Source organism: Oreochromis niloticus, linkage group LG16 (assembly GCF_001858045.2).
Source record: "Oreochromis niloticus isolate F11D_XX linkage group LG16, O_niloticus_UMD_NMBU, whole genome shotgun sequence".
Lineage (NCBI taxonomy): Eukaryota > Metazoa > Chordata > Actinopteri > Cichliformes > Cichlidae > Oreochromis > Oreochromis niloticus.
In genome coordinates this window covers 24,555,220-24,574,642 of record NC_031987.2, presented here as the reverse complement: position 1 = coordinate 24,574,642, position 19,423 = coordinate 24,555,220, and the positions used below count along the sequence as shown (strand labels likewise).

Below are 19,423 nucleotides of genomic sequence, written 5' to 3'. Positions count from 1 at the left end.
AGAACACTAAGAGTGAAAGATTTAAAAGTTCTCCAAAGGCCTACAGAATTAATGACTCATTATTCCCAATGGATTCATTAATTGGTGAGTGTTACCTGGAAAATTCCGCTCATACGAGAAATAATGAGAACAGGACCTGGAATGATCTTTTATATACAGCTTCTCTAAAGTGGATCTGTTAAAAACAAAAAATAAAGTACCATAAGCCTGTATAGTTTATTGTAGATCAAATATTTCTAAATGTCTTACATTTTAATTCTACTGTGTGGTTGTTACTCAATCCTACATTTTAATTTTAATCTTTTTTTACTCTATTGTGACTGCATTTGTATCTGTAAAAAACAAAAAAACAAGCAAAAACCTTTTTTAGAGGAAACAGCTAGTTGTGGCAGTATTGCTGTTTATAATTATTTGATGAGCAAACAGTTTTACTTTAGATAATCAAAGACAGCCTGTAATTCAGTATGGGGGGCCACAAATGCTAACATGGAATGAATAAATGCATCATTAAATAATTGAAATTGGAAATGAATAATTACATATGTGAATAATTAAATATCAATTATTTAATTGAAAAAAATTGACAACTTAAATATTTATGCATTTCCAATTTAATTAATTAATAATGACATTTTAATCATTTAATGATTTATTATTTATTAGCTCATTTATTTCATTTTGACACTTTTGGCCCTCCACAATTAGGAAGCAGACAAGGATTATAGATTTTCCCAAAGGAAGCTACCGTGCTTTGCTGTGGTCCGTGCAGTCTTACTGAAGTGGTGTTTCTCAATAGAGGAACAAAATGAAGACAACAGTACAGCTGTAGAAAATCCATTAAGGCATGAACTCTCCCCGAGATTGTAACATGCAATACTGGCCACTAGAGGGCACTCTTATGTTAAATTTTGATCTTCACCATTTAAAGCAGCTGTGTGTGGAGAGTGAAGTACTATTAAACATTTTAAAGGACATATTCCCAGGTCATGAAGCTGTGTGTCAATTTATGTGACCAGAACTGATGAAAAGTTTGTTCACCATAGATCTCTGATCCGTGAAGGTGTGTTTCCTAGATTGAAAGTATTATTTCTTTTATTTTTTTTATGTGTTTTTATGTGTCTTGTTTTGATTTCCCATAAGTGGTTGTTATGAGTTATTGTTACCCACCCATCATTACAGGTTAAGATTAGCTTTTAGTAATGACTCGCAGAATTAATAGATTTGTGTATGTCAGAAACCTGATTGTGTATTTGTCATTGAAGGTCGTAAGACAGGCAAGGGTAGGACTGCAATGCAAGACTCAGAGGCAAGAGAAATAAACATAGAGGTTGCTTTATTTGATATGATGCTCAACTAAAAAATGAATATAAAGAAACAAATAAAGATGGCCCGCTTGAAGCTGACGTGTGTCAAAAAAAACACAACACACTGCTTCAGAAGCACTGAGTCGAGGCTTGATTAGCTTGGCCAGAGTCATGTGATCAATGACATCCGAAACTTCATTTAGAACCTAACTGCTTCGGTACTTGATTCAGTGATTTATAAGGAAGTGAATCATTTGCGGGATTTGTGGAGTGTTTTGATGGTGAGAGATAGCAAACCACTGATCATTCTATTGAGCGATACAGAGCCAGCAAGGAAGACAGGAGGTTCTGTCATGTGGAAGTATTTTGATTGATTTTGGTCAGTCAGGTGGGTTTGCAGGGTTTGTGTTCTTGTTGTTTGCCTTTGTTTTGTGTGTGTTTATTTTATGTGAAAACATGAAAAACTTAAAATGTCTTAACAAAACAAAAATCTGCTTTTCATAATATAAATATCATTACATTACTTTAGAAAGACTTCCATTTGACTTAAATTTAATATAATTTCATTTTTTAAATTCTTTTTAGGTGATAGTCTGTAAGGAAAATTGGCCTAATATAATATTATTTAAAAACATACCTGTCCAGCTGTTCAGTGATTAATTGCATAAGTACACAGAGGCTGGACCTCACAGCAGAAGCATACTCCATAATGTGTTGTACATTATTCTCTCTCTATATATATTATATGTATTTTTCATCTATTGTATTTACCAACATCAAGAAGTCACAAGCAAAGACAGACCACACCATGACATGTGTTTAAACAAGGAAAGTTTATTGATGAGAATTATTTATTAAACAAATAAACATAACAATTTTTTCACTCAAGCAACACAACGGTGGCCCAATATCAGACAGAACTGTGAACTCCACTCTGTAGAGTGGGCAGTCATAATGAAGCAGTTCATTTTATTTTGTAGAGTCAAGCTGCTCTTGATATTTTTGGCCACCAGATGTCACAGAGAGGACTCTTGCGTTGAAAAAAGGTTCATTACTCGAAGCTTTTCAACACAAGCTGCAGTGCTTCAGAAAGCTTCACTGGGACATCACTAGAAACAAACAAAAGGTAAACTAGAAACTAAAATGGCAAACAAGGAACTCATGACTTGGCATAAATGAAAGAACATGGAACAGACAAGAAGAAACTGGAGGGAAACACAGCTGGAATTAATTAAACATAACAAGACTGGGTGAAAGCAAAACTGAACACACTAAAAACAGGACTGGGGACTATCAAAATGAAAGAGGAAACCTGAGAAGCACACAAAGACGTGGACAGACTGAATACAGGGAACAGAGCTCATGTAGTGGCAGCTGTTAGTTATTCCAATCACTCAGTCCAAACTTAGCAGCATGAGTTTCAAGTTTATTTAGCTTTTGCTGGTTCTAATTTAAGTATCCTGAAGTAGGTAGCACACCTAACTGAACACTAATACAAATGTTTTCACTTATTACTAAATCAACCAGCACATCCACAAGACTATTAGACCCCTCTATAGCTATGTCTCAATTCAGGGGCCGCATCCTTCGGAAGACCTGGCCTTTGTGGTCTACGTGGGCCGGGTTCTCCGAAGACCGAGAAGGTCGGAAGTGCGAAGCTCTGAAATGGGACACTCTAGCTTGCAGATTAGCGTCACCACTGTCTTGTTGCTATCTAAAATATAACAGGACATTGGAGTAAAATCTCTACCATCTCACACTTCTGCTTAATCAGTTTTCTGTTTGGTGTTTATTCAGCTGTGCGAAAACTATCATTTTAATCTCAGCCAAACCGATTTACTCACGAACAAATAAAACACTGAAAAAGCCAAACAATAACATTTTTAAGTTATCTAAGTGACTTATATATCATGTTTAACCTCAGAGCGAAAGACTGTGTGGGGTCAGAAAACGATGTGCTGGGAGTCCGGTGTTGTCGCCGGCTCTAGTGAGCCTTGACCACCCGGTCAGCTATCGAGCTGGTGAGTAACAGACAGCTCCAAAAACATCAGAGTACTTTTCCAGAAAGAGTAATATTAAAACTAAGTAGCTGCCATTGTCGGAAACTGGAATTGGCGGGGCCGAGCTATGATTTCTGGGATAGGTTGGGCCACGAAGGATACACCCGACCCATCCCAGAAATCTGGGGAAAAGGAGGCCACATTTGTCAGACGCATTTGGAGCAGCCTTCGTTGCCTGGCTGTGATCCAATCGGCCTTTAAATACAGCCTCCGAAGGATGCAGCCCCTGAATTGGGACATAGCATATGTATATATGCTGTATAATCCTAACTTAATCTACTACATTTTAACATAATGCTGTTACCCTTATTCAACCAAGATACTGTAACTGTAGCGGTCATGTCATGAACACAAATACGTTTTCACAATTATCAAGATAATCTTGTGTCTTAGAGATCTGCCTGTCTAACGGATAGTGGGGAAGAAGTGAGTGAAGATGATGAAGGTGAAGAGAGCAAAGAAAATAAACATTCCCCTGAGAGTGACGGGAAAGATGAGAGGAGGACTTCTCATATTGCAGTTATTTGCATTTTTTTTGGCCTTTGTGCTTTTGAACTATTACAGTGTAGGCGAGGAAAACATTCACTTCTTATAAAACACATCTCTGGTGGTGTCTTGTTGCCCTGCTTTTTTGTTTTCTTTTTTTTTTTTAATTATGCAGTGCAGTAAACATATCTCAATGTAATTGTTAGAAAACTAAGATTTCATTTTTTATGTTTTTTATTACAGGTGAATCATAACTTGTCAGCTCCACTTTCAAGTTTTTTATCCAGTTTTTTTACTTCACATTTGTAGCTTCGGTGACAACCAAAGAAAACCTCAATTTGTTTTAAAAATGAAATAAATAAATCACCAGTAAAACTAAGCCTTACCTTTGTAATGGAAAATTTGTGTTTCACCTCATCTAACCTCTGTGTACTATTGATATGTATTTGTAACTTTCCTGTACAAAGAAAGAGTGTATGAAAACAGGAAAACAACTGATCGTAAGCCACGATACACTTCATTACCAAGCTGGTGCCTACATGATGGTGAGAATTTCACTCCCAACCACTGAATAGACAAAGATTGTGTCCACATGATGGCTATAAAGGAGCTTTTAGTTTGGTTTCAATGCTCAAATTATTTTTCCACAACTGTCGGGTAATAAAAACTAAACAAAGACAACAAAAACAAAAACAAAATATTAACTTAAACACAGCAAATACTAAAACAAAGATGAGGTGAAATCCTCATTGAGATGACACAGTATAGCTTGTAAGGCAACCACACAGCATGTCAAAAATAGCGTTCTACCAATACAAGTGAATACATAAAACCACACTTTGGCCTACATGCAAGACATGCAAAGCCACTTTTTGTTGGGCTTAACTGGCTTCTTCAATTGGGAGTATGCATTTCTAACAATGCATACTAAAACTTCAATCACAATTAAAGCTGCAAGCAGTGTTGGGAGGGCCCTCGGACCCCAGTGTGTCAAGCCATGCTGAACACCTATTTCCACTTGGTGGCAATGGAGAATACCATCTGAGCAAATGTCACACAGATGCACGTTGTGTGTTGAATGGCCAGTTAAGATTTCATCTAGATCAATGATGATTATAATCTAGTGTGCATTTCCTCTTCCCACTACTCAGCACTCTAACTATTGGCAGGTATGACTATACTATTAGCATATCAATCTGTTCGGGGCTCGGCTCTCATCATGCCTGTGAAGTTTGGGAGAGATTGGATAAAGTGTCCTAGAGTTACAGCAGTTGTGTGCTAGTTGGCGAATGACTAAAACTCGACGTGTCGCTGTGACTATGCTGTAACACAAAACCCCAAAAGCTTTGCAATTTAACTACACCAAGGTCTTTAGTTTCCACTGACTGAAGATCATGTTGATCTGATTAAAACCTTAGGAGGAGTTTGTTAAAGTACGAGGCCTGAAAACGATGAAAAATGTCCCTAAAATTACATATTAAATTCAAAGTGGCCAACTTCCTGGGTTTAGCATATGACTCTATCAGACTTCTTTGTACATCTTAATATCTTACATCAGGCTGCCAAATTTCAGACTCATAGATTAAACATAGTGCAGGGGCTGCTCTTTTGAAATTTTCTAGGAGGTACTGTGGATCATTCTGTCCATGCTACTGAGCCATTTTGCCCTGTCCATGTCTGAAACCATTAAAATAAGTAATTTTTCTCCAGACCTGATGCGTGTGCAAAATTTCATGAGTTTTTGAGCATGTCTAGGCCCTCAAAAAGCAAATTCATTTCAGTTCAAAGGCACACAAGATCAACAACAGAAACAAAATAAAACAGAGAACAGCAAAGAAAGAGCACCTTGCATCATTCTCTATGGGAATGTCCTGCAGTGTTCTTCTTCTGGGGCAAGGTAATAAAGATGCTGTCATTACTGATGTATCGCAGTCTTCCTGTTGACCCACTGCTACATCTTATACTTGACGACTCCAGGTTTTCAATGACAACGAAAGTGCGCAAATTATGCTTGGCAGGCATGACTGCGGCCAAAAAACTAGTGGTTCAGAGGTGGCTGCCACCACATGAACTCTTGGTGAAACACTGGCTGAACACTTTGTTAGATATCTTGTACCTAGAACTATCCTCAGCTAGAGTTAATTATGCGAACCCCTCAACAGTCCAAAACTGGGAAGGGAATTAGACTAAAAGACTACTCAGAAGTGCGAGTTTATACGTGTATTTTCTTTCGTTTTGTTTTAAATTACTGATCTATTGTTCCTCTTTCCTTATCTGTTACACCAAACTGTGTTGTCATTGGTATGTTGTGGTCATGCTGTAAAGGTGATATGAGTTGGTAGAGGTGGGGTGGGGGTGGAAAGGGACTTGTAGGGTTTGGGATTGGGGTAATGTTCCCAGGGAAACTCAGTATGATGTATGTTTGTGATGTGCTGTATAAGACAGTTTCCCTTAGTTCGAAAAACAGATAAAAACACAGACATTGCATTACAACAAAAAGTGATCATAATCAGTCTTTTATGAGTGCTGACCTGGGTTGGTTGAAAAATAAAATATACTGCATCAAACTATCATGAGCTCTGGTGTCTTTTTTCACATTTTTGATATTTCAGCAACTTTTTACTGACAAGTTTTTCTGTTGAATGTTGGTGGCAGCGTTAGGAGCCTTACACTGCCCCATTAATAAATACATTTTCACAGCACTATTTAAATATTTAAAGGTTTAAGATTTAAATGTCTCAGTCAGAAATCTACACTATTCATTACTGAGCCATATATATATACACACACACACACATATATATACACATACATACACACAGCTCTAGTTTCAGTGGTAGCATAGCTGCACAAACCACATATTGAATAGGCGACTTCCTCTGAACTTAAAACTTTAGAATCAACTGAAACCAGTGAGATTCTCACACTTCACATGTCCTGTGCCACAGAGTTGAGCTCAGAAATAATCCACATCCTTTCACGCAATGGAGGAAATTTATGTCAATGAACGATATGTCAAACCTGCCAACAAGCCATCTACAAAAAAACCCACAGGTAAGAAAGAAAATACAAAAATGTAAAGTTTAAAATATTAAATCTGTTATTACCATTATCACCCCCTTCACCACAAACACTATTGTTTTTTCTTTTCAGGTCCAAGGAGCTACAAGAGAAGCTTTTATTTAGTTGTCATTCTCTCGTTGGGGCTGCTGGCTGGACTTCTCACTCTTGCTTTCTACTGTGAGTTGTGTTGTGTTGCTTTGTTGTTGTTTTCTTCTGTTATATATATAACATGTTTCATTACCTACTGGCAAAATTCAAAAATATTTTTGCTTAGGTCAAAAATAAATCAGCAACAGTGTTCTTTTGTGTCTCAAAAACATCTTTGCTTATTTATCTGTATTTCAGACAAAAACTCCTTACAAGATTCAGCTGAATATCTCTCAATGAGTAACAAACTTTCCTCAATAACTGAGGAGAGAGAGCTTCTAAATGCAAATGTCTCTGTAGTTCGTAACCAACTTTCTTCTATGACTGAGGAGAGAGACCTGCTGAAGGCCAACCTCACTGAAATGACCAACGAGCTGGAGAGGCTGCAGAGTTTGTTCAACCAGAGTGAGTCCTTGTCTGAGCTGTTGTGTGTCTTTGTAAAAGGGTTTAGACTGAAATTCAGTGATTCCATTTTCTAGTGAGATATGGAAATATTTTCTCATTATATCTGAACTGACAGAAATTTTAGAAAGCAAACTTTAATCTTCATGGATATGTTTCACATGAATCATTGTCATCATTGTTGCATCTCCTCTGCATTGCAGTGTCAGGATCACCAGGCATTTTATATAGAGATGGTATAAAATATAGATTCCAGTTAATTAACAGAGACCAAATAAAGCATTGCTGAATGTTCCATGTTGATCTGTAATATTTCTTATTTGATGTTTCTTCCAGAGAAAACATGTCCTGCGGGATGGAGCGAGTTCAGATGTAGCTGCTATCTCCTCTCTGAAAGATCTGACTCCTGGCATTCAGCTAGAAAACACTGCACAGACCAAGGAGCAGATTTGGTGGTGATAGACAGCCCTAAAGAACAGGTACAAAGTGCATGAGTGTGTTATATTGTGTTTGTTAATGAATATTGACTTTCAAACCCCACGTTGTTATGAACATGACTTTCCCCAATTTGAATAAAAATGTTTCTATAAAAATTTCATCATTTGACTAGTTTAACAAGGAACTATCAAAATAAACAGCAAACATGAGACTCAGACTGACACGTGTACTTGACACTTGAAGAACAGACATGAAAGCATAACTTGACTAGATGTGACACAAGGAACACAGGGGAGGCAGAGAGACAGAAACCAAGAGACTAGAAAATATAAATAACAATGAAGTCAACGACTATTAATAATTCAAAAACACAAAACATGGAAATTCCCCCATTACACTGAAAGAGCATTGGGTATAAAGCTGATGAGAATCTGTAGCCAGAGGGACAGAAAAAAAAAGAGTCTAGTGATTCATAACACAAATGTTTGTGTGCTTGCTGAACAGGACTTCGTCACTTCATTCACCCAGAAAGAGACTTGGATTGGTTTAAATGACATAGAACAAGAGGGAACGTGGAAATGGGTAGATGGAACTCCTCTGACTCTGCAGTAAGTCTTCGAGTTCACCCAGTATATTAAATATATTTGTAATAAATAAATATTTTTATAAATAATATGTATTTACTAAGTAAATATTATGTTTTATAAATAAAGAAGTAATGTTTTTTAATTTATTTATTTTCTTGGTGAAGTTATTTCATCAAGAAAATAACTTCATTGATAAACCAAGACACCAGGAACTGAAAATCTTAGAGACTGTTTTGGCCTTACTTGGATATGACTTGATATTAACTAAACATTTTATGATGAATAATGGAAAAAAACAGACCCAGGAGACAACAGCCAACACTATCATCTGTCCATCCATTTTCTTAACAACTTAACAATTTATTATTAGAGACAGAGGGTTGTGCATGTATCCATAATTCACAATGGGTTAAACATGCTATCAGTAGTCATTTTTCCCATGTTGTTTTATATCTAATTCAAAGATATTAATATTGTTTTTTATTGACTCACCAGATACTGGGCATCTCATCAGCCTGACAACCTGTTGTTTAGTGAGGACTGTGCTCATATCAGATATCAAGAAACTTCCTGGAATGATGAAAGATGTGAAAATTCTCTCCAATGGGTCTGTGAAAAACTACTGTAAAAGTTGAATTTGTTGGAAAATTGGATTTGTAATTTTTTTTCTAATTAAGCCATGATTGTTATTTTATTTGCATTTTTATATATCCTTTTCTGAATAAGTATTAAGCGTTAGTGAAAAACAACCCTTGAAATATAACTATGTCTATAATAACAGTAATAATAACGAATAACTCACCCATTTTTTTTTTGGATAGCACTTCTAAAAACATACAGTCACAGCACACAGTTTTACTTTAGAGAATCAAATGCAGCCCCTTATTAGGAAGAAGATAAAGACTGTAGTTCCTGTCATAAAAAAAAGAAAAGAAAAAAGACCGTGGTCTTCTTTAGTGTGTGCTCAGTGTGGTTTCAGTCAATAATTACCGTCACTGGGGAAATGGTGTCAACATGTTTTGAATAATTTTGTGGTATTTTTATTGATAATGTAGGTTTATTGCATGAGTTCTGTTTAGACTCTTTCAGCGGTTGTAAAAGCGTTTTGGCATCTCAAAGATTAGACCTAAGAGCTTCATCTAGAGAGGACTGTTAAAATTGTTACATTTCAGTCTGCAACATTTGGGCATTATTGAGTAATTTGCCAGACAATATTGAGTGTTTTTAGTTTGAAACATAGCTAAACTGTTCTCAGGTGTGCGGACATGAAACAGCACATTTGCACACGTTCATGTTGCAAATGTGCTCGCTTGTCATTGTGACTGCTGAAAGCGTTTAAACTAATGTTATCTTCACTTTATTGTTATTATTCCAGTTGGAAAACTGAGATTATTTTTTCTTGCTGTGTGTCTGTGTGTGTGTGTGTGTGTGTGTGTTTGTTACTGTATTTATGTGTTTTCTTATTTTTTAATCTACTGTACAGATTACAGAAAAAAATGCTTTTACATACATAAAGCAATTATTTTGCATTCTACTTGCTAAAAATCTGAAGCAGAAAATGATAAGGTCTTGCCATTGTTATTTTAACTTTTTTAATCATTAAAACATACATTTTCATGATGCATTCTTATTGAAATGCAGTTTCCTCAGCTGTTATCTCCTTTCTGAAAGATCTGACTCCTGGCATTCAGCTAGAAAACACTGCACAGACCAAGGAGCAGATTTGGTGGTGATAGACAGCCCTGAAGAACAGGTACAAAGTGCATGAGTGTGTTGTATTGTGTTTTTTAATGAATATTGACTTTCAAACCCCACGTTGTTATGAACATGACTTTCCCCAATTTGAATAAAAATGTTTCCATAAAAATTTCATCATTTGACTAGTTTAACAAGGAACTATCAAAATAAACAGCAAACATGAGACTCAGACGTCTACTTGACACTTGAAGAACAGACATGAAAGCATAACATGACTAGATGTGACACAAGGAATACAGGGGAGGCAGAGAGACAGAAACCAAGAGACTAAAAACTGTAAATATAAACTATGATGCATTCTTATTGAAATGCAGTTTCCTCAGCATGCGTTTGACAGATATAACATTGTGATTCATCTTCAGAAAAGTGGACAGAAAAAGAATTTGACTTCTGTGTCTTTTCTCATGATTATGCAAACCCATAGAACAGTGATATACCCCGCCTGTGATATGTGCAAGAGCAGGAACGTTAACACCCCCAAGCAGCTTTTATAAAAACCAGTGGGAATGTCTTCTGTAGCCACCAGGGGGCGAAATGGTAATGGAAGTTCATTCACTTCCTGCACATACAGTCCGGATCAAAAGTGGCTGCAGAATCACAGAGGCTGGCTGTGTGAGCTGGTCACACTTTATACATGTAGAGAAAACATGTTGAAATCAGTTCTAATGAAAGTAACAGTGTCCACGCTGTCAGTGTTTCTGTTCAGTGACAGTCACCCAGCAGCAGCAGAGCTACAGAAAACGTGTCGGTACTAAAATCTGCACAATTTGTCCAGCTACAGTCACTGCTTTCACTGCTGTTGTTTTTGGAGATGATAAATCGTCCCTGGACTGACAGAGAGTAAGAGGTGCTACTACTATTGAAGTAAATCCAAGCAATCCACTACAATCCTATTCCAGCATCATGGCTGAGCCAAGCAGCATACATATCAATTCTAAACCCTAAATATAGACCAGTTTGTGGGATTCTCCAGATCTTTTAATCACTATTTCAGACTGAGTCAGTGTTTGAGCATCAGTACCTACAAATAAATAAATAAACGGCTTCTGTATTTCAAGCATATCATTTGTTATGGGGTCATAATGTTTGTAAAATGACTGCATTGTCCTTACGACTCCAGTAAACTGAAAGGTTAAGGAAAACAACCATTAAGTCAGGATGATTCTTCATGGAGCCCATTGGTCTCCACTATAGTCTTTTATGTATTTTTCATTCATTTAAAATGTACATATACACCAATAAAACATTTAAAGTAAAAAAAAAAAGAGGAACGTCTAAGCATCACTAAAATATTTCCCTGTTAAGCAGCTTTATTGTATTTTTTAACTGTGTTGCTGAGTCACGGTTAATTCCTGTACCTATGGGGTTAAAAAAAAACAGCTGAAAAGAGTGTTTGATGTCTTTTGATGTGCTGACATTTTGTACAACAAATCTCACTCTTGTGTGTTGATCTGTGGCACCAGCACCCCTGTACAGGAAGTCTGTCTGTACAGGAAGTCTTAGCAGGTCCTGGTTGGTTAAACTTATACCTGGTTAGATTCTGATCAGTGTTAAGCCATTAAACATAATTACCTTGCAGCAAAATCACATATGACATATGATTCTGTATTTAACCCTTAGTACACTTAACAGCATTTCTCTTATTGAGGATCATGTATAATGATGTGTTGGCAACTGCCTGAGAGCAGTAGCTGTCACTACTCTCACCCCAGATAAAGGCAATCCCATCCTGTCCATCCTCCATCCAGCAGCCTGTCTAATCCAAGTATTCCAATAATATTTTTCACTAAACCCTGAGTATTTACAGGTCAGTCTGTGGGATTCTCCAGGCCTTACACTATATTTTGTATTTTTGTAAGTTTGTTCATTGCAGACAAAAACACTTTTCTTAACTCATTATGTCTTTTACTAGAATTTAAAACCTTCTGCTGTCAAAATCAGCTTGTGAATATTAACATGGAGACAACAACATGCAAACAATAAATATCCGTAGAAAAATAAATCTGGTTCTGCAGTTATTTAGTGAAATGTGTAGGAGCTTTATGACATCACTCTTAGAGGTATCTCTAAGAGTCCAGTGACAGAAAACATTAATTCTGATCACTCTTGCTTAGACAGTATCAGGAGAATTTGGTGACAGTGACTTATTGGTTGTTTGGGGGAGTTACAACATGTTACAGGTTAACTAGAGTTTTTTGCTGTATGAGCTGTTGCGACATTATTTCAAATTCCTTGAAATAAATGTGTAAAAGAAACTGAGTAAATGATTTAATTTGTGCTGTTTGGGGATATTTAAAATAGATTTTTAGATAAAATGAACTACATAGACTAAAATTGTGGTTCAAAACTATTTTTTTTCTTCATGTTAAACAGACCTTCCTCTCTGCGATCACCAATGAATACACTTGGATTGGTTTGAATGACAAAGAACAGGAGGGAACATGGAAATGGGTAGATGGGACTCCAGTGATTTTCACATAAGTCTTCACTTTGGTTCAGTCAGAACCAGACCGAAAAGCAGCGCACATTTCGGTGCTTTATTTCGGTGCTTTTTTTTTCTTGAGATGTCATACACTTTGGATTCTAGCCAATCATTTTACCTTGGCAAGCGTAGTAGGCGGGCCCAGGTACGTACGTTCTTTTAGAGAAGAGCTACAGATTAAAAACGCCCAAGGCGAAGCGGTCAAAAGTCTGAAAAAAAAGCTGAAAAATGCACCGTATTTGACACCTTGCTGCAAGACCTCACACCGTGCACATCTACTGCGGGTGTGGTGCCTGTTATCGGACCCGGAGTTAGCAACATCCCCCAAAAACCCGAAGAGTAGAGTCCTGGCCCCTAGCCCTGCCAGTGTAGCGGAAATGATGATGGATGATGATGGCAGCAGCAGCCGTTCTTCTCTGGGCGAGTAGCTTATTGTTGTTCGTGTGTAATTTACGTTGAGTAGGCTAACCACATTATTACACTAATGCATGTAAGGTGAACTAGCAAACACCGTCGTAGTTACATGCGGCTGTCTTCTTGTTTGATGGCAGATACTCCCTTCACCCTGGCCAAAAAGGCTAAAATGACCAAAGAAAAAGTGGATGAAATTCATGGGGCAGTGACAAAATTTATAGTCAAAGATCTCCATCCATTTTCAACAGTGGAGTCACCATAAAAAAAAAGACTGCTAAAAATAAAAACATAAGAGGTTTTTGGACAAAGTTTGTGTTCTCCATTCTTTAAGCACCGGTTTGAGCACCGTTTAAGCACCGGCACCATTTCAAAAGTACCGGTTTTGCACCGGTATCGGATAAAACCTAAACGATACCCATCCCTACTAATGACTTGGTTTTCCTCTTCATCATTTCCTGAAATTCATTGATCCTAATGTACAGTCTGTTACTCAACTTTCTCAAAGTTAATGGATATGTTGATGGAAAATTTAGCTGATGAAATCCCCCACACCCACACCAAACATCTGAATTTTTCCTCAATAATAATAAGATAATGTTGTTTTTACTCACCTGCTAGGCTAGGTACTGGGCAGAACATCAACCTGATGATGGTGGTGGAAAAGAAGACTGTGCTCATTTCAGAAATGATAGAAAAAAGTCATGGAATGATCTTCCATGTTCGACTTCTGTTAAGTGGATCTGCGAAAAAGCACCAAACAACTTTATGTTTTGTTTTATTTTTTAATGATACAATCACACATGTACAGTTTTGCTGTTACAAATTTCTATTTCTGTCATGTGTTAGTTTTACTTCCCGCATCTGTTTTCTCCTGATTTGAAGATCGTTCTTATCTGTGTAATTTCTTTCATTGGTGTCTCAATTCCCTCCTGTTTGTCATTTCACTTCTGCCTCCTGTTCTCTGCATTTGGGTCCACAATAATCAGCTCACACAGTCACGTAGATGCAGAAACAACTTCCCTGACGAGCTCATGTGTCAGTGCAATGAGCAAAACTAAGGGCAAAAGCTTAAATATGTGTACTAAATGTTAATGTCCTGAGAGAGATCCTGTAAGTGTTACCTGGAAAAGTTTATCGTATATCTTATATTTCTACATGTCTTTGTATCTGTAAAAAAACCCAAACAAATGTACAGGGTGGGCCATTTATATGGATACACCGTAATAAAATGGGAATGGTTGGTGATATTAAAGTCCTGTTTGTGGCACATTAGTATATGTGAGGGGGCAAACTCCTCAAGATGGGTGGTGACCATGGTGGCCATTTAGAAGTCGGCCATCTTGGATACAACTTTTGTTTTTTCAACAGAAAGAGGGCCATGTGACACATCAAACTTATTGGTAATGTCACAAGAAAAACAATGGTGTGCTTGGTTTCAACGTAACTTTATTCTTTCATGAGTTATTTACAAGTTTCTCTTTGTTCACAGCCATTGACATGTCGAAGAGGTTAACACGTGAGAAGCGGATCGAAATCGTGTTGATATCTGGTGAACGCAGTAACCGGGTCATTGCAGCAGATTTCAATGCAAGACACCCTACAAGACCACCCATCTCCCATGCTACAGTTAGCAAAATGCTTGCTAAGTTTCGTGAAACTGGTTCAGTGTTGGATTTGCCAAAATGTGGACGCAAGAAAACTGTCACTGATGAAGAAACATCAGTGGCAGTCCTAGCTTCATTCAGCAAGAGCCCACAGCGTAGCACTCGTTGCATGTCACTGGAGAGTGGCATTAGTGGAACATCCCTTCGGCGGATATTAGCTACTCACAAATGGCACCCTTACAAACTCCAGCTACTGCAGCATCTCAACGAGGATGACCCAGATCGGCGCACAGAATTTGCAGAATGGGCAAAACAAAAACTGGGGACTTCCGGTTTACGTGAACATGGCGTAGGTCGCACCGAACGCAGCTCCTACAGAGTCTAGTTATTATTGAGTATTTCCAGGCACATTTTGACGGGTTTTTTTTTTTTTTTTTTTAATATATCAACTGTTTTGTATAGTTCTGAGACAAGACTGTTTTTGCGTTTACAATGTCGCGTAAGGTTAATAAGAGCGCAATCACCTCTCAGCCGAACTTGCGGCCTGCTGCTAGCACTGCATCCCCGCCTCGTGGTAAAACTTCGCCACTGCCTGGGTCGCCTGACACGCTGCTCGTCGATACGGAGAAGTTCACGAAGGCCGAACTCCTCTCTGAACTTCGTGAAGAAATTTCAGCACTGTTTAAAAAGGAACTGACGGCAGCGTTTGCGGAGAATCTCACGTCTATAAGGTCCGACATACAGCAACTAAAGACGGACCTTTCCTCAGACATAACGACCATGCGGCAGGAATTCGCTGGCCTCAGAAGCACAGTTACGGAGATGGAGCAGTCTCTCTCTACATGCACGGATGATATTGTCCACCTCCAAGCCAAAGTGGATGCGATGTCAAAGGAGTTGGCCAAATTGGATAATAAATGTGAGGATTTGGAGTCCAGGTCTCGCCGCAATAACATACGCATTGTTGGTGTGCCAGAGGAGAACGTCCTGTCTGCTACAGACGTGTCCGTGCTGTTGATGGAGGCATTTCAGCTTGGGAAGGAGCCGCTTGTAGACAGAGCCCACCGGACTTTGGCCCCCAAACCTAACATCGGTGAACGTCCCCGCGCTATGGTTGTGAAGCTGCACTATTACGCGGACTGTGCTAGGATTCTCCAGAAAGCCAGGGAGCTGCAGAGGGTACAGATAAATAATATGACCATTTCTGTGTTCCCCGACCACACGGCTAAGACAGCGCGGGCCCGTGCGGCTTTCAATGAGGTCCGTCGCCAGCTTCGCGGCATCCAGGGAGTCCGATTTGGGATCCTCTATCCGGCAAGGCTACGGATCACTTATCAAGGAATGCAGCGCGACTTCGTCTCGCCAGAAGAGGCCAAGGAATATATTAAGACAATAACCACGCGATAAAAACATAGCGGGACAATGTTTATTTTGTTCGTTTGTTTGAAATAGCGAATGATCCAAATCCAAACGTCTTTGTGGTAAGTTAAGTTTGTTACTCTGCCAAACACTTGTTTTGTTTTACCTGTCTTGTAGTGAAATATAATTGTTATTTTTATTTTATTTGTGCCTTTTAATCTATTGAGAACTGACTCTGTTGGAGCTTTAGTTTGACACGGTTCGTTTCGTAGTCCGGAGCGTTTTTGTTCAGATTGCTCCGGGTGGGAGCGTGCACTGCCGTCTCCATCGTTTGGGGATGGGGGCTTTTGCTGTGCAGGGGGGAGGCGGGAGGGTGTGTTTGACATGTTATTATTACTTTTATTCTGAAGCTGTACTTCTGTTGTTGTGGTTTTGGTTTGTGTGTTTGTGTGAGTGTGTTTTTCCCACTTGTTCTTTCTTTGGGGGTGAAGAAATAAGTATTTTCTCTTTTATCTTTCTGCAATGACTAGCACTTCAGGTCAGTCCTTAGGCAATAGTGGTATTAGATTTTTAACTTGGAATGTCAAAGGTATGAATAGCCCAATTAAACGATCTAAAATATTCTCGCATCTTAAACGTCTAAAGAGTGATGTAATGTTTTTGCAAGAGACCCATTTGCGAAATAGAGATCATCTTAGGCTCAGGTGCCCATGGGTGGGACATACATTCCATTCAATGTTTAATTCAAAAGCCAGGGGGGTGGCGATCTTAATAAACAGAAGGGTACAGTTTACAGCCTCTGAGATTAAAGCTGACAAAAACGGGAGATATTTGGTTGTTGTAGGTACCATGTACAATGTACCCGTCCTCTTAGTCAATGTGTATGCGCCGAATTTTGATAATCCAGGTTTTACAGATGCACTTTTGAGTAGTCTCCCTTCCCTTGATACTCATCTTTTAATATTGGGTGGTGACTTGAACTGTGTTATTGATCCTGCCTTAGATCGCTCGAATCCTCGGACCCTGACCCAATCCTCTATGTCCAAGTCTATTTCAGAGTTTATGTTTCAGAATGGTTTTGTAGATCCCTGGAGGTTTTCTAACCCTACTACCAGAGCATACTCTTTCTTTTCTCAGGTACATCAATCCTTTTCGCGGATTGATTATTTTTTTGTGGACGGTTCCCTTATTCCAAAAGTACTGTCATCTACATATCATCCAATTGTCATTTCCGATCACGCACCACTTAGCGTTGACATCAAGCTCATAGCCCAGTCCTCTTTTTCCTCACCCTGGAGATTTAACTCTTTGTTGCTTTCGGATGAGGGATTTGTTACCTTTATCAAATCCGCAATTGATGACTTTATGGTGTTTAACGACAGCGATACAGTTACGAGGTCATTGCTTTGGGAATCTCTTAAAGCATATGTGCGTGGGCAAATAATTTCTTTCTCTGCCCATTCCACTAAAAACCACAAAGCCAAACTTCAAACTTTGACTACACAAATTTGTGACATAGATAGACAGGTTGTAGCCAGTCCCACTCCTGCTTTGCATAAAAGACGACTTGACTTGCAGACCGAATTTGATTTACTTTCTACGGCAGATGCTGAACGCCTTTTACTTCGTGCTCGTGCGACTTATTATGAACATGGTGATAAGCCCAGAAGGCTTTTGGCCCATCAGTTAAAGCGTCAGGCCTCTTCTCGCTTAATTTCTCAAATTAAAGATGCAGCAGGCAACTTGGTCTCTGATTCAAAGGAAGTAAATGAGGTGTTTAAGAAGTATTATTCCTCCCTATATGAATCTGAATCTGCTGCTGACGCTTCTGAGGTGGATTCTTTTTTTAACGGTCTTACAATGCCCACTGTCGATCCTGTTATGTCTGAACAATTAGATGCCCCTTTTAGGTTGGATGAAATTGTGCATGCAATCAAGACCATGCACAATAGTAAGGCACCAGGACCTGACGGGTTTTCAGTTGAATTTTTTAAAACATTTATAGACAAGTTAGCCCCACTACTTCTTTCAGTGTATAACGAATCTTTTGAACGTGGACTATTGCCCCCTACATTGTCTCAAGCACTAATTACTGTTCTCTTAAAGAAGGGTAAGGATCCTACGTCTTGCACCTCATATAGGCCTATTTCACTGCTGAATGTGGATGTTAAAGTCTTGGCTAAAATTTTAGCAATTCGCCTTGAAAAGGTTCTTCCTACTATTATTTCAGATGAACAGAATGGCTTTATCAAAGGCCGCCAGCTGTTCTTTAATGTTCGCACGCTTTTGAATGTCATTCTTTCCCAACACTCGACCACTAATCCGGAAATAGTTATCTCACTTGACGCTGAAAAAGCTTTCGATCGTGTAGAGTGGAGCTTTCTCTTTGCGGTTTTACAAAGATTTGGTTTCAAGGACAGATTTATTTCATGGATTCGACTGTTGTACAAGGCACCCCAAGCCAGTGTCTATACAAATGGTGTTTCCTCTGGCTACTTCTCATTGTCACGCGGCACGAGACAGGGTTGCCCCCTGTCCCCCCTACTTTTTGCTATTGTAATTGAACCCCTATCTATAGCTTTGAAGGCCCTTCCTCATTTTCATGGCATTTCCCGGTCTGGCCTTGACTTAAAATTGTCTTTGTATGCAGATGACCTGCTTCTATATGTTTCGGATCCCTTATCTAGCATACCATCGATTGTGTCTCTATTAAACGAGTTCGGCGCTCTGTCAGGTTACAAAATAAATCTTCTTAAAAGTGAATGTTTCCCCATAAATTCTTTAAGTCTTACACTTAAACAATCTGACGTTCCTTTTAGACTTAGCCCTGCCGGTTTTAAATATTTGGGAGTTAACGTGACTCGTACTTTGTCTTCTTTATACTCTTCCAATTTCTCCCCTTTAATCACTCAAATTCAATCAGATTTTCAAAGATGGAATTCGCTACCCTTGTCCCTAATTGGTCGGATCAATGCTGTAAAGATGAACATTTTGCCTCGATTGTTATTTCTGTTTCAGAGTATTCCTATATTTTTACCTAAAGCTTTTTTCAAAAAGTTGGACCAGCTAGTCATATCGTTTTTGTGGGGAGGGAAACATCCCAGGGTGAGGAAATCATTATTACAGAGACTGACGTTTGATGGTGGTCTTGCCTTGCCTAACTTTTTATTTTACTATTGGTCCTCTCATATTCACAAATTGACCCATTGGCTTGAATCTCAAGAACTGCTGTGGTGTAAACTGGAGCGCCTGTCGTGCACTTCCTCATCCTTAGAAGCTTTATTGTTCTCTCCACTACCACTTAAGCCTTCTCATTTCA

The 19,423-nt window shown here is 38.6% G+C and overlaps 1 protein-coding gene across 1 annotated transcript; it reads left to right on the top strand.

Moving 5' to 3' along the window:
* Window positions 1–6,785: 6,785 nt before the first annotated feature.
* On the top strand, window positions 6,786–8,512 carry LOC109197419 (CD209 antigen-like). The gene is made up of 5 exons (XM_019352405.1): window positions 6,786–6,904; window positions 7,004–7,090; window positions 7,259–7,465; window positions 7,799–7,941; window positions 8,405–8,512. Exons 1-5 carry the CDS (start codon window positions 6,835–6,837, stop codon window positions 8,510–8,512), a joined length of 615 nt encoding a protein of 204 aa, XP_019207950.1. The 5' UTR covers window positions 6,786–6,834.
* The last annotated feature ends 10,911 nt before the right edge of the window (window positions 8,513–19,423 follow it).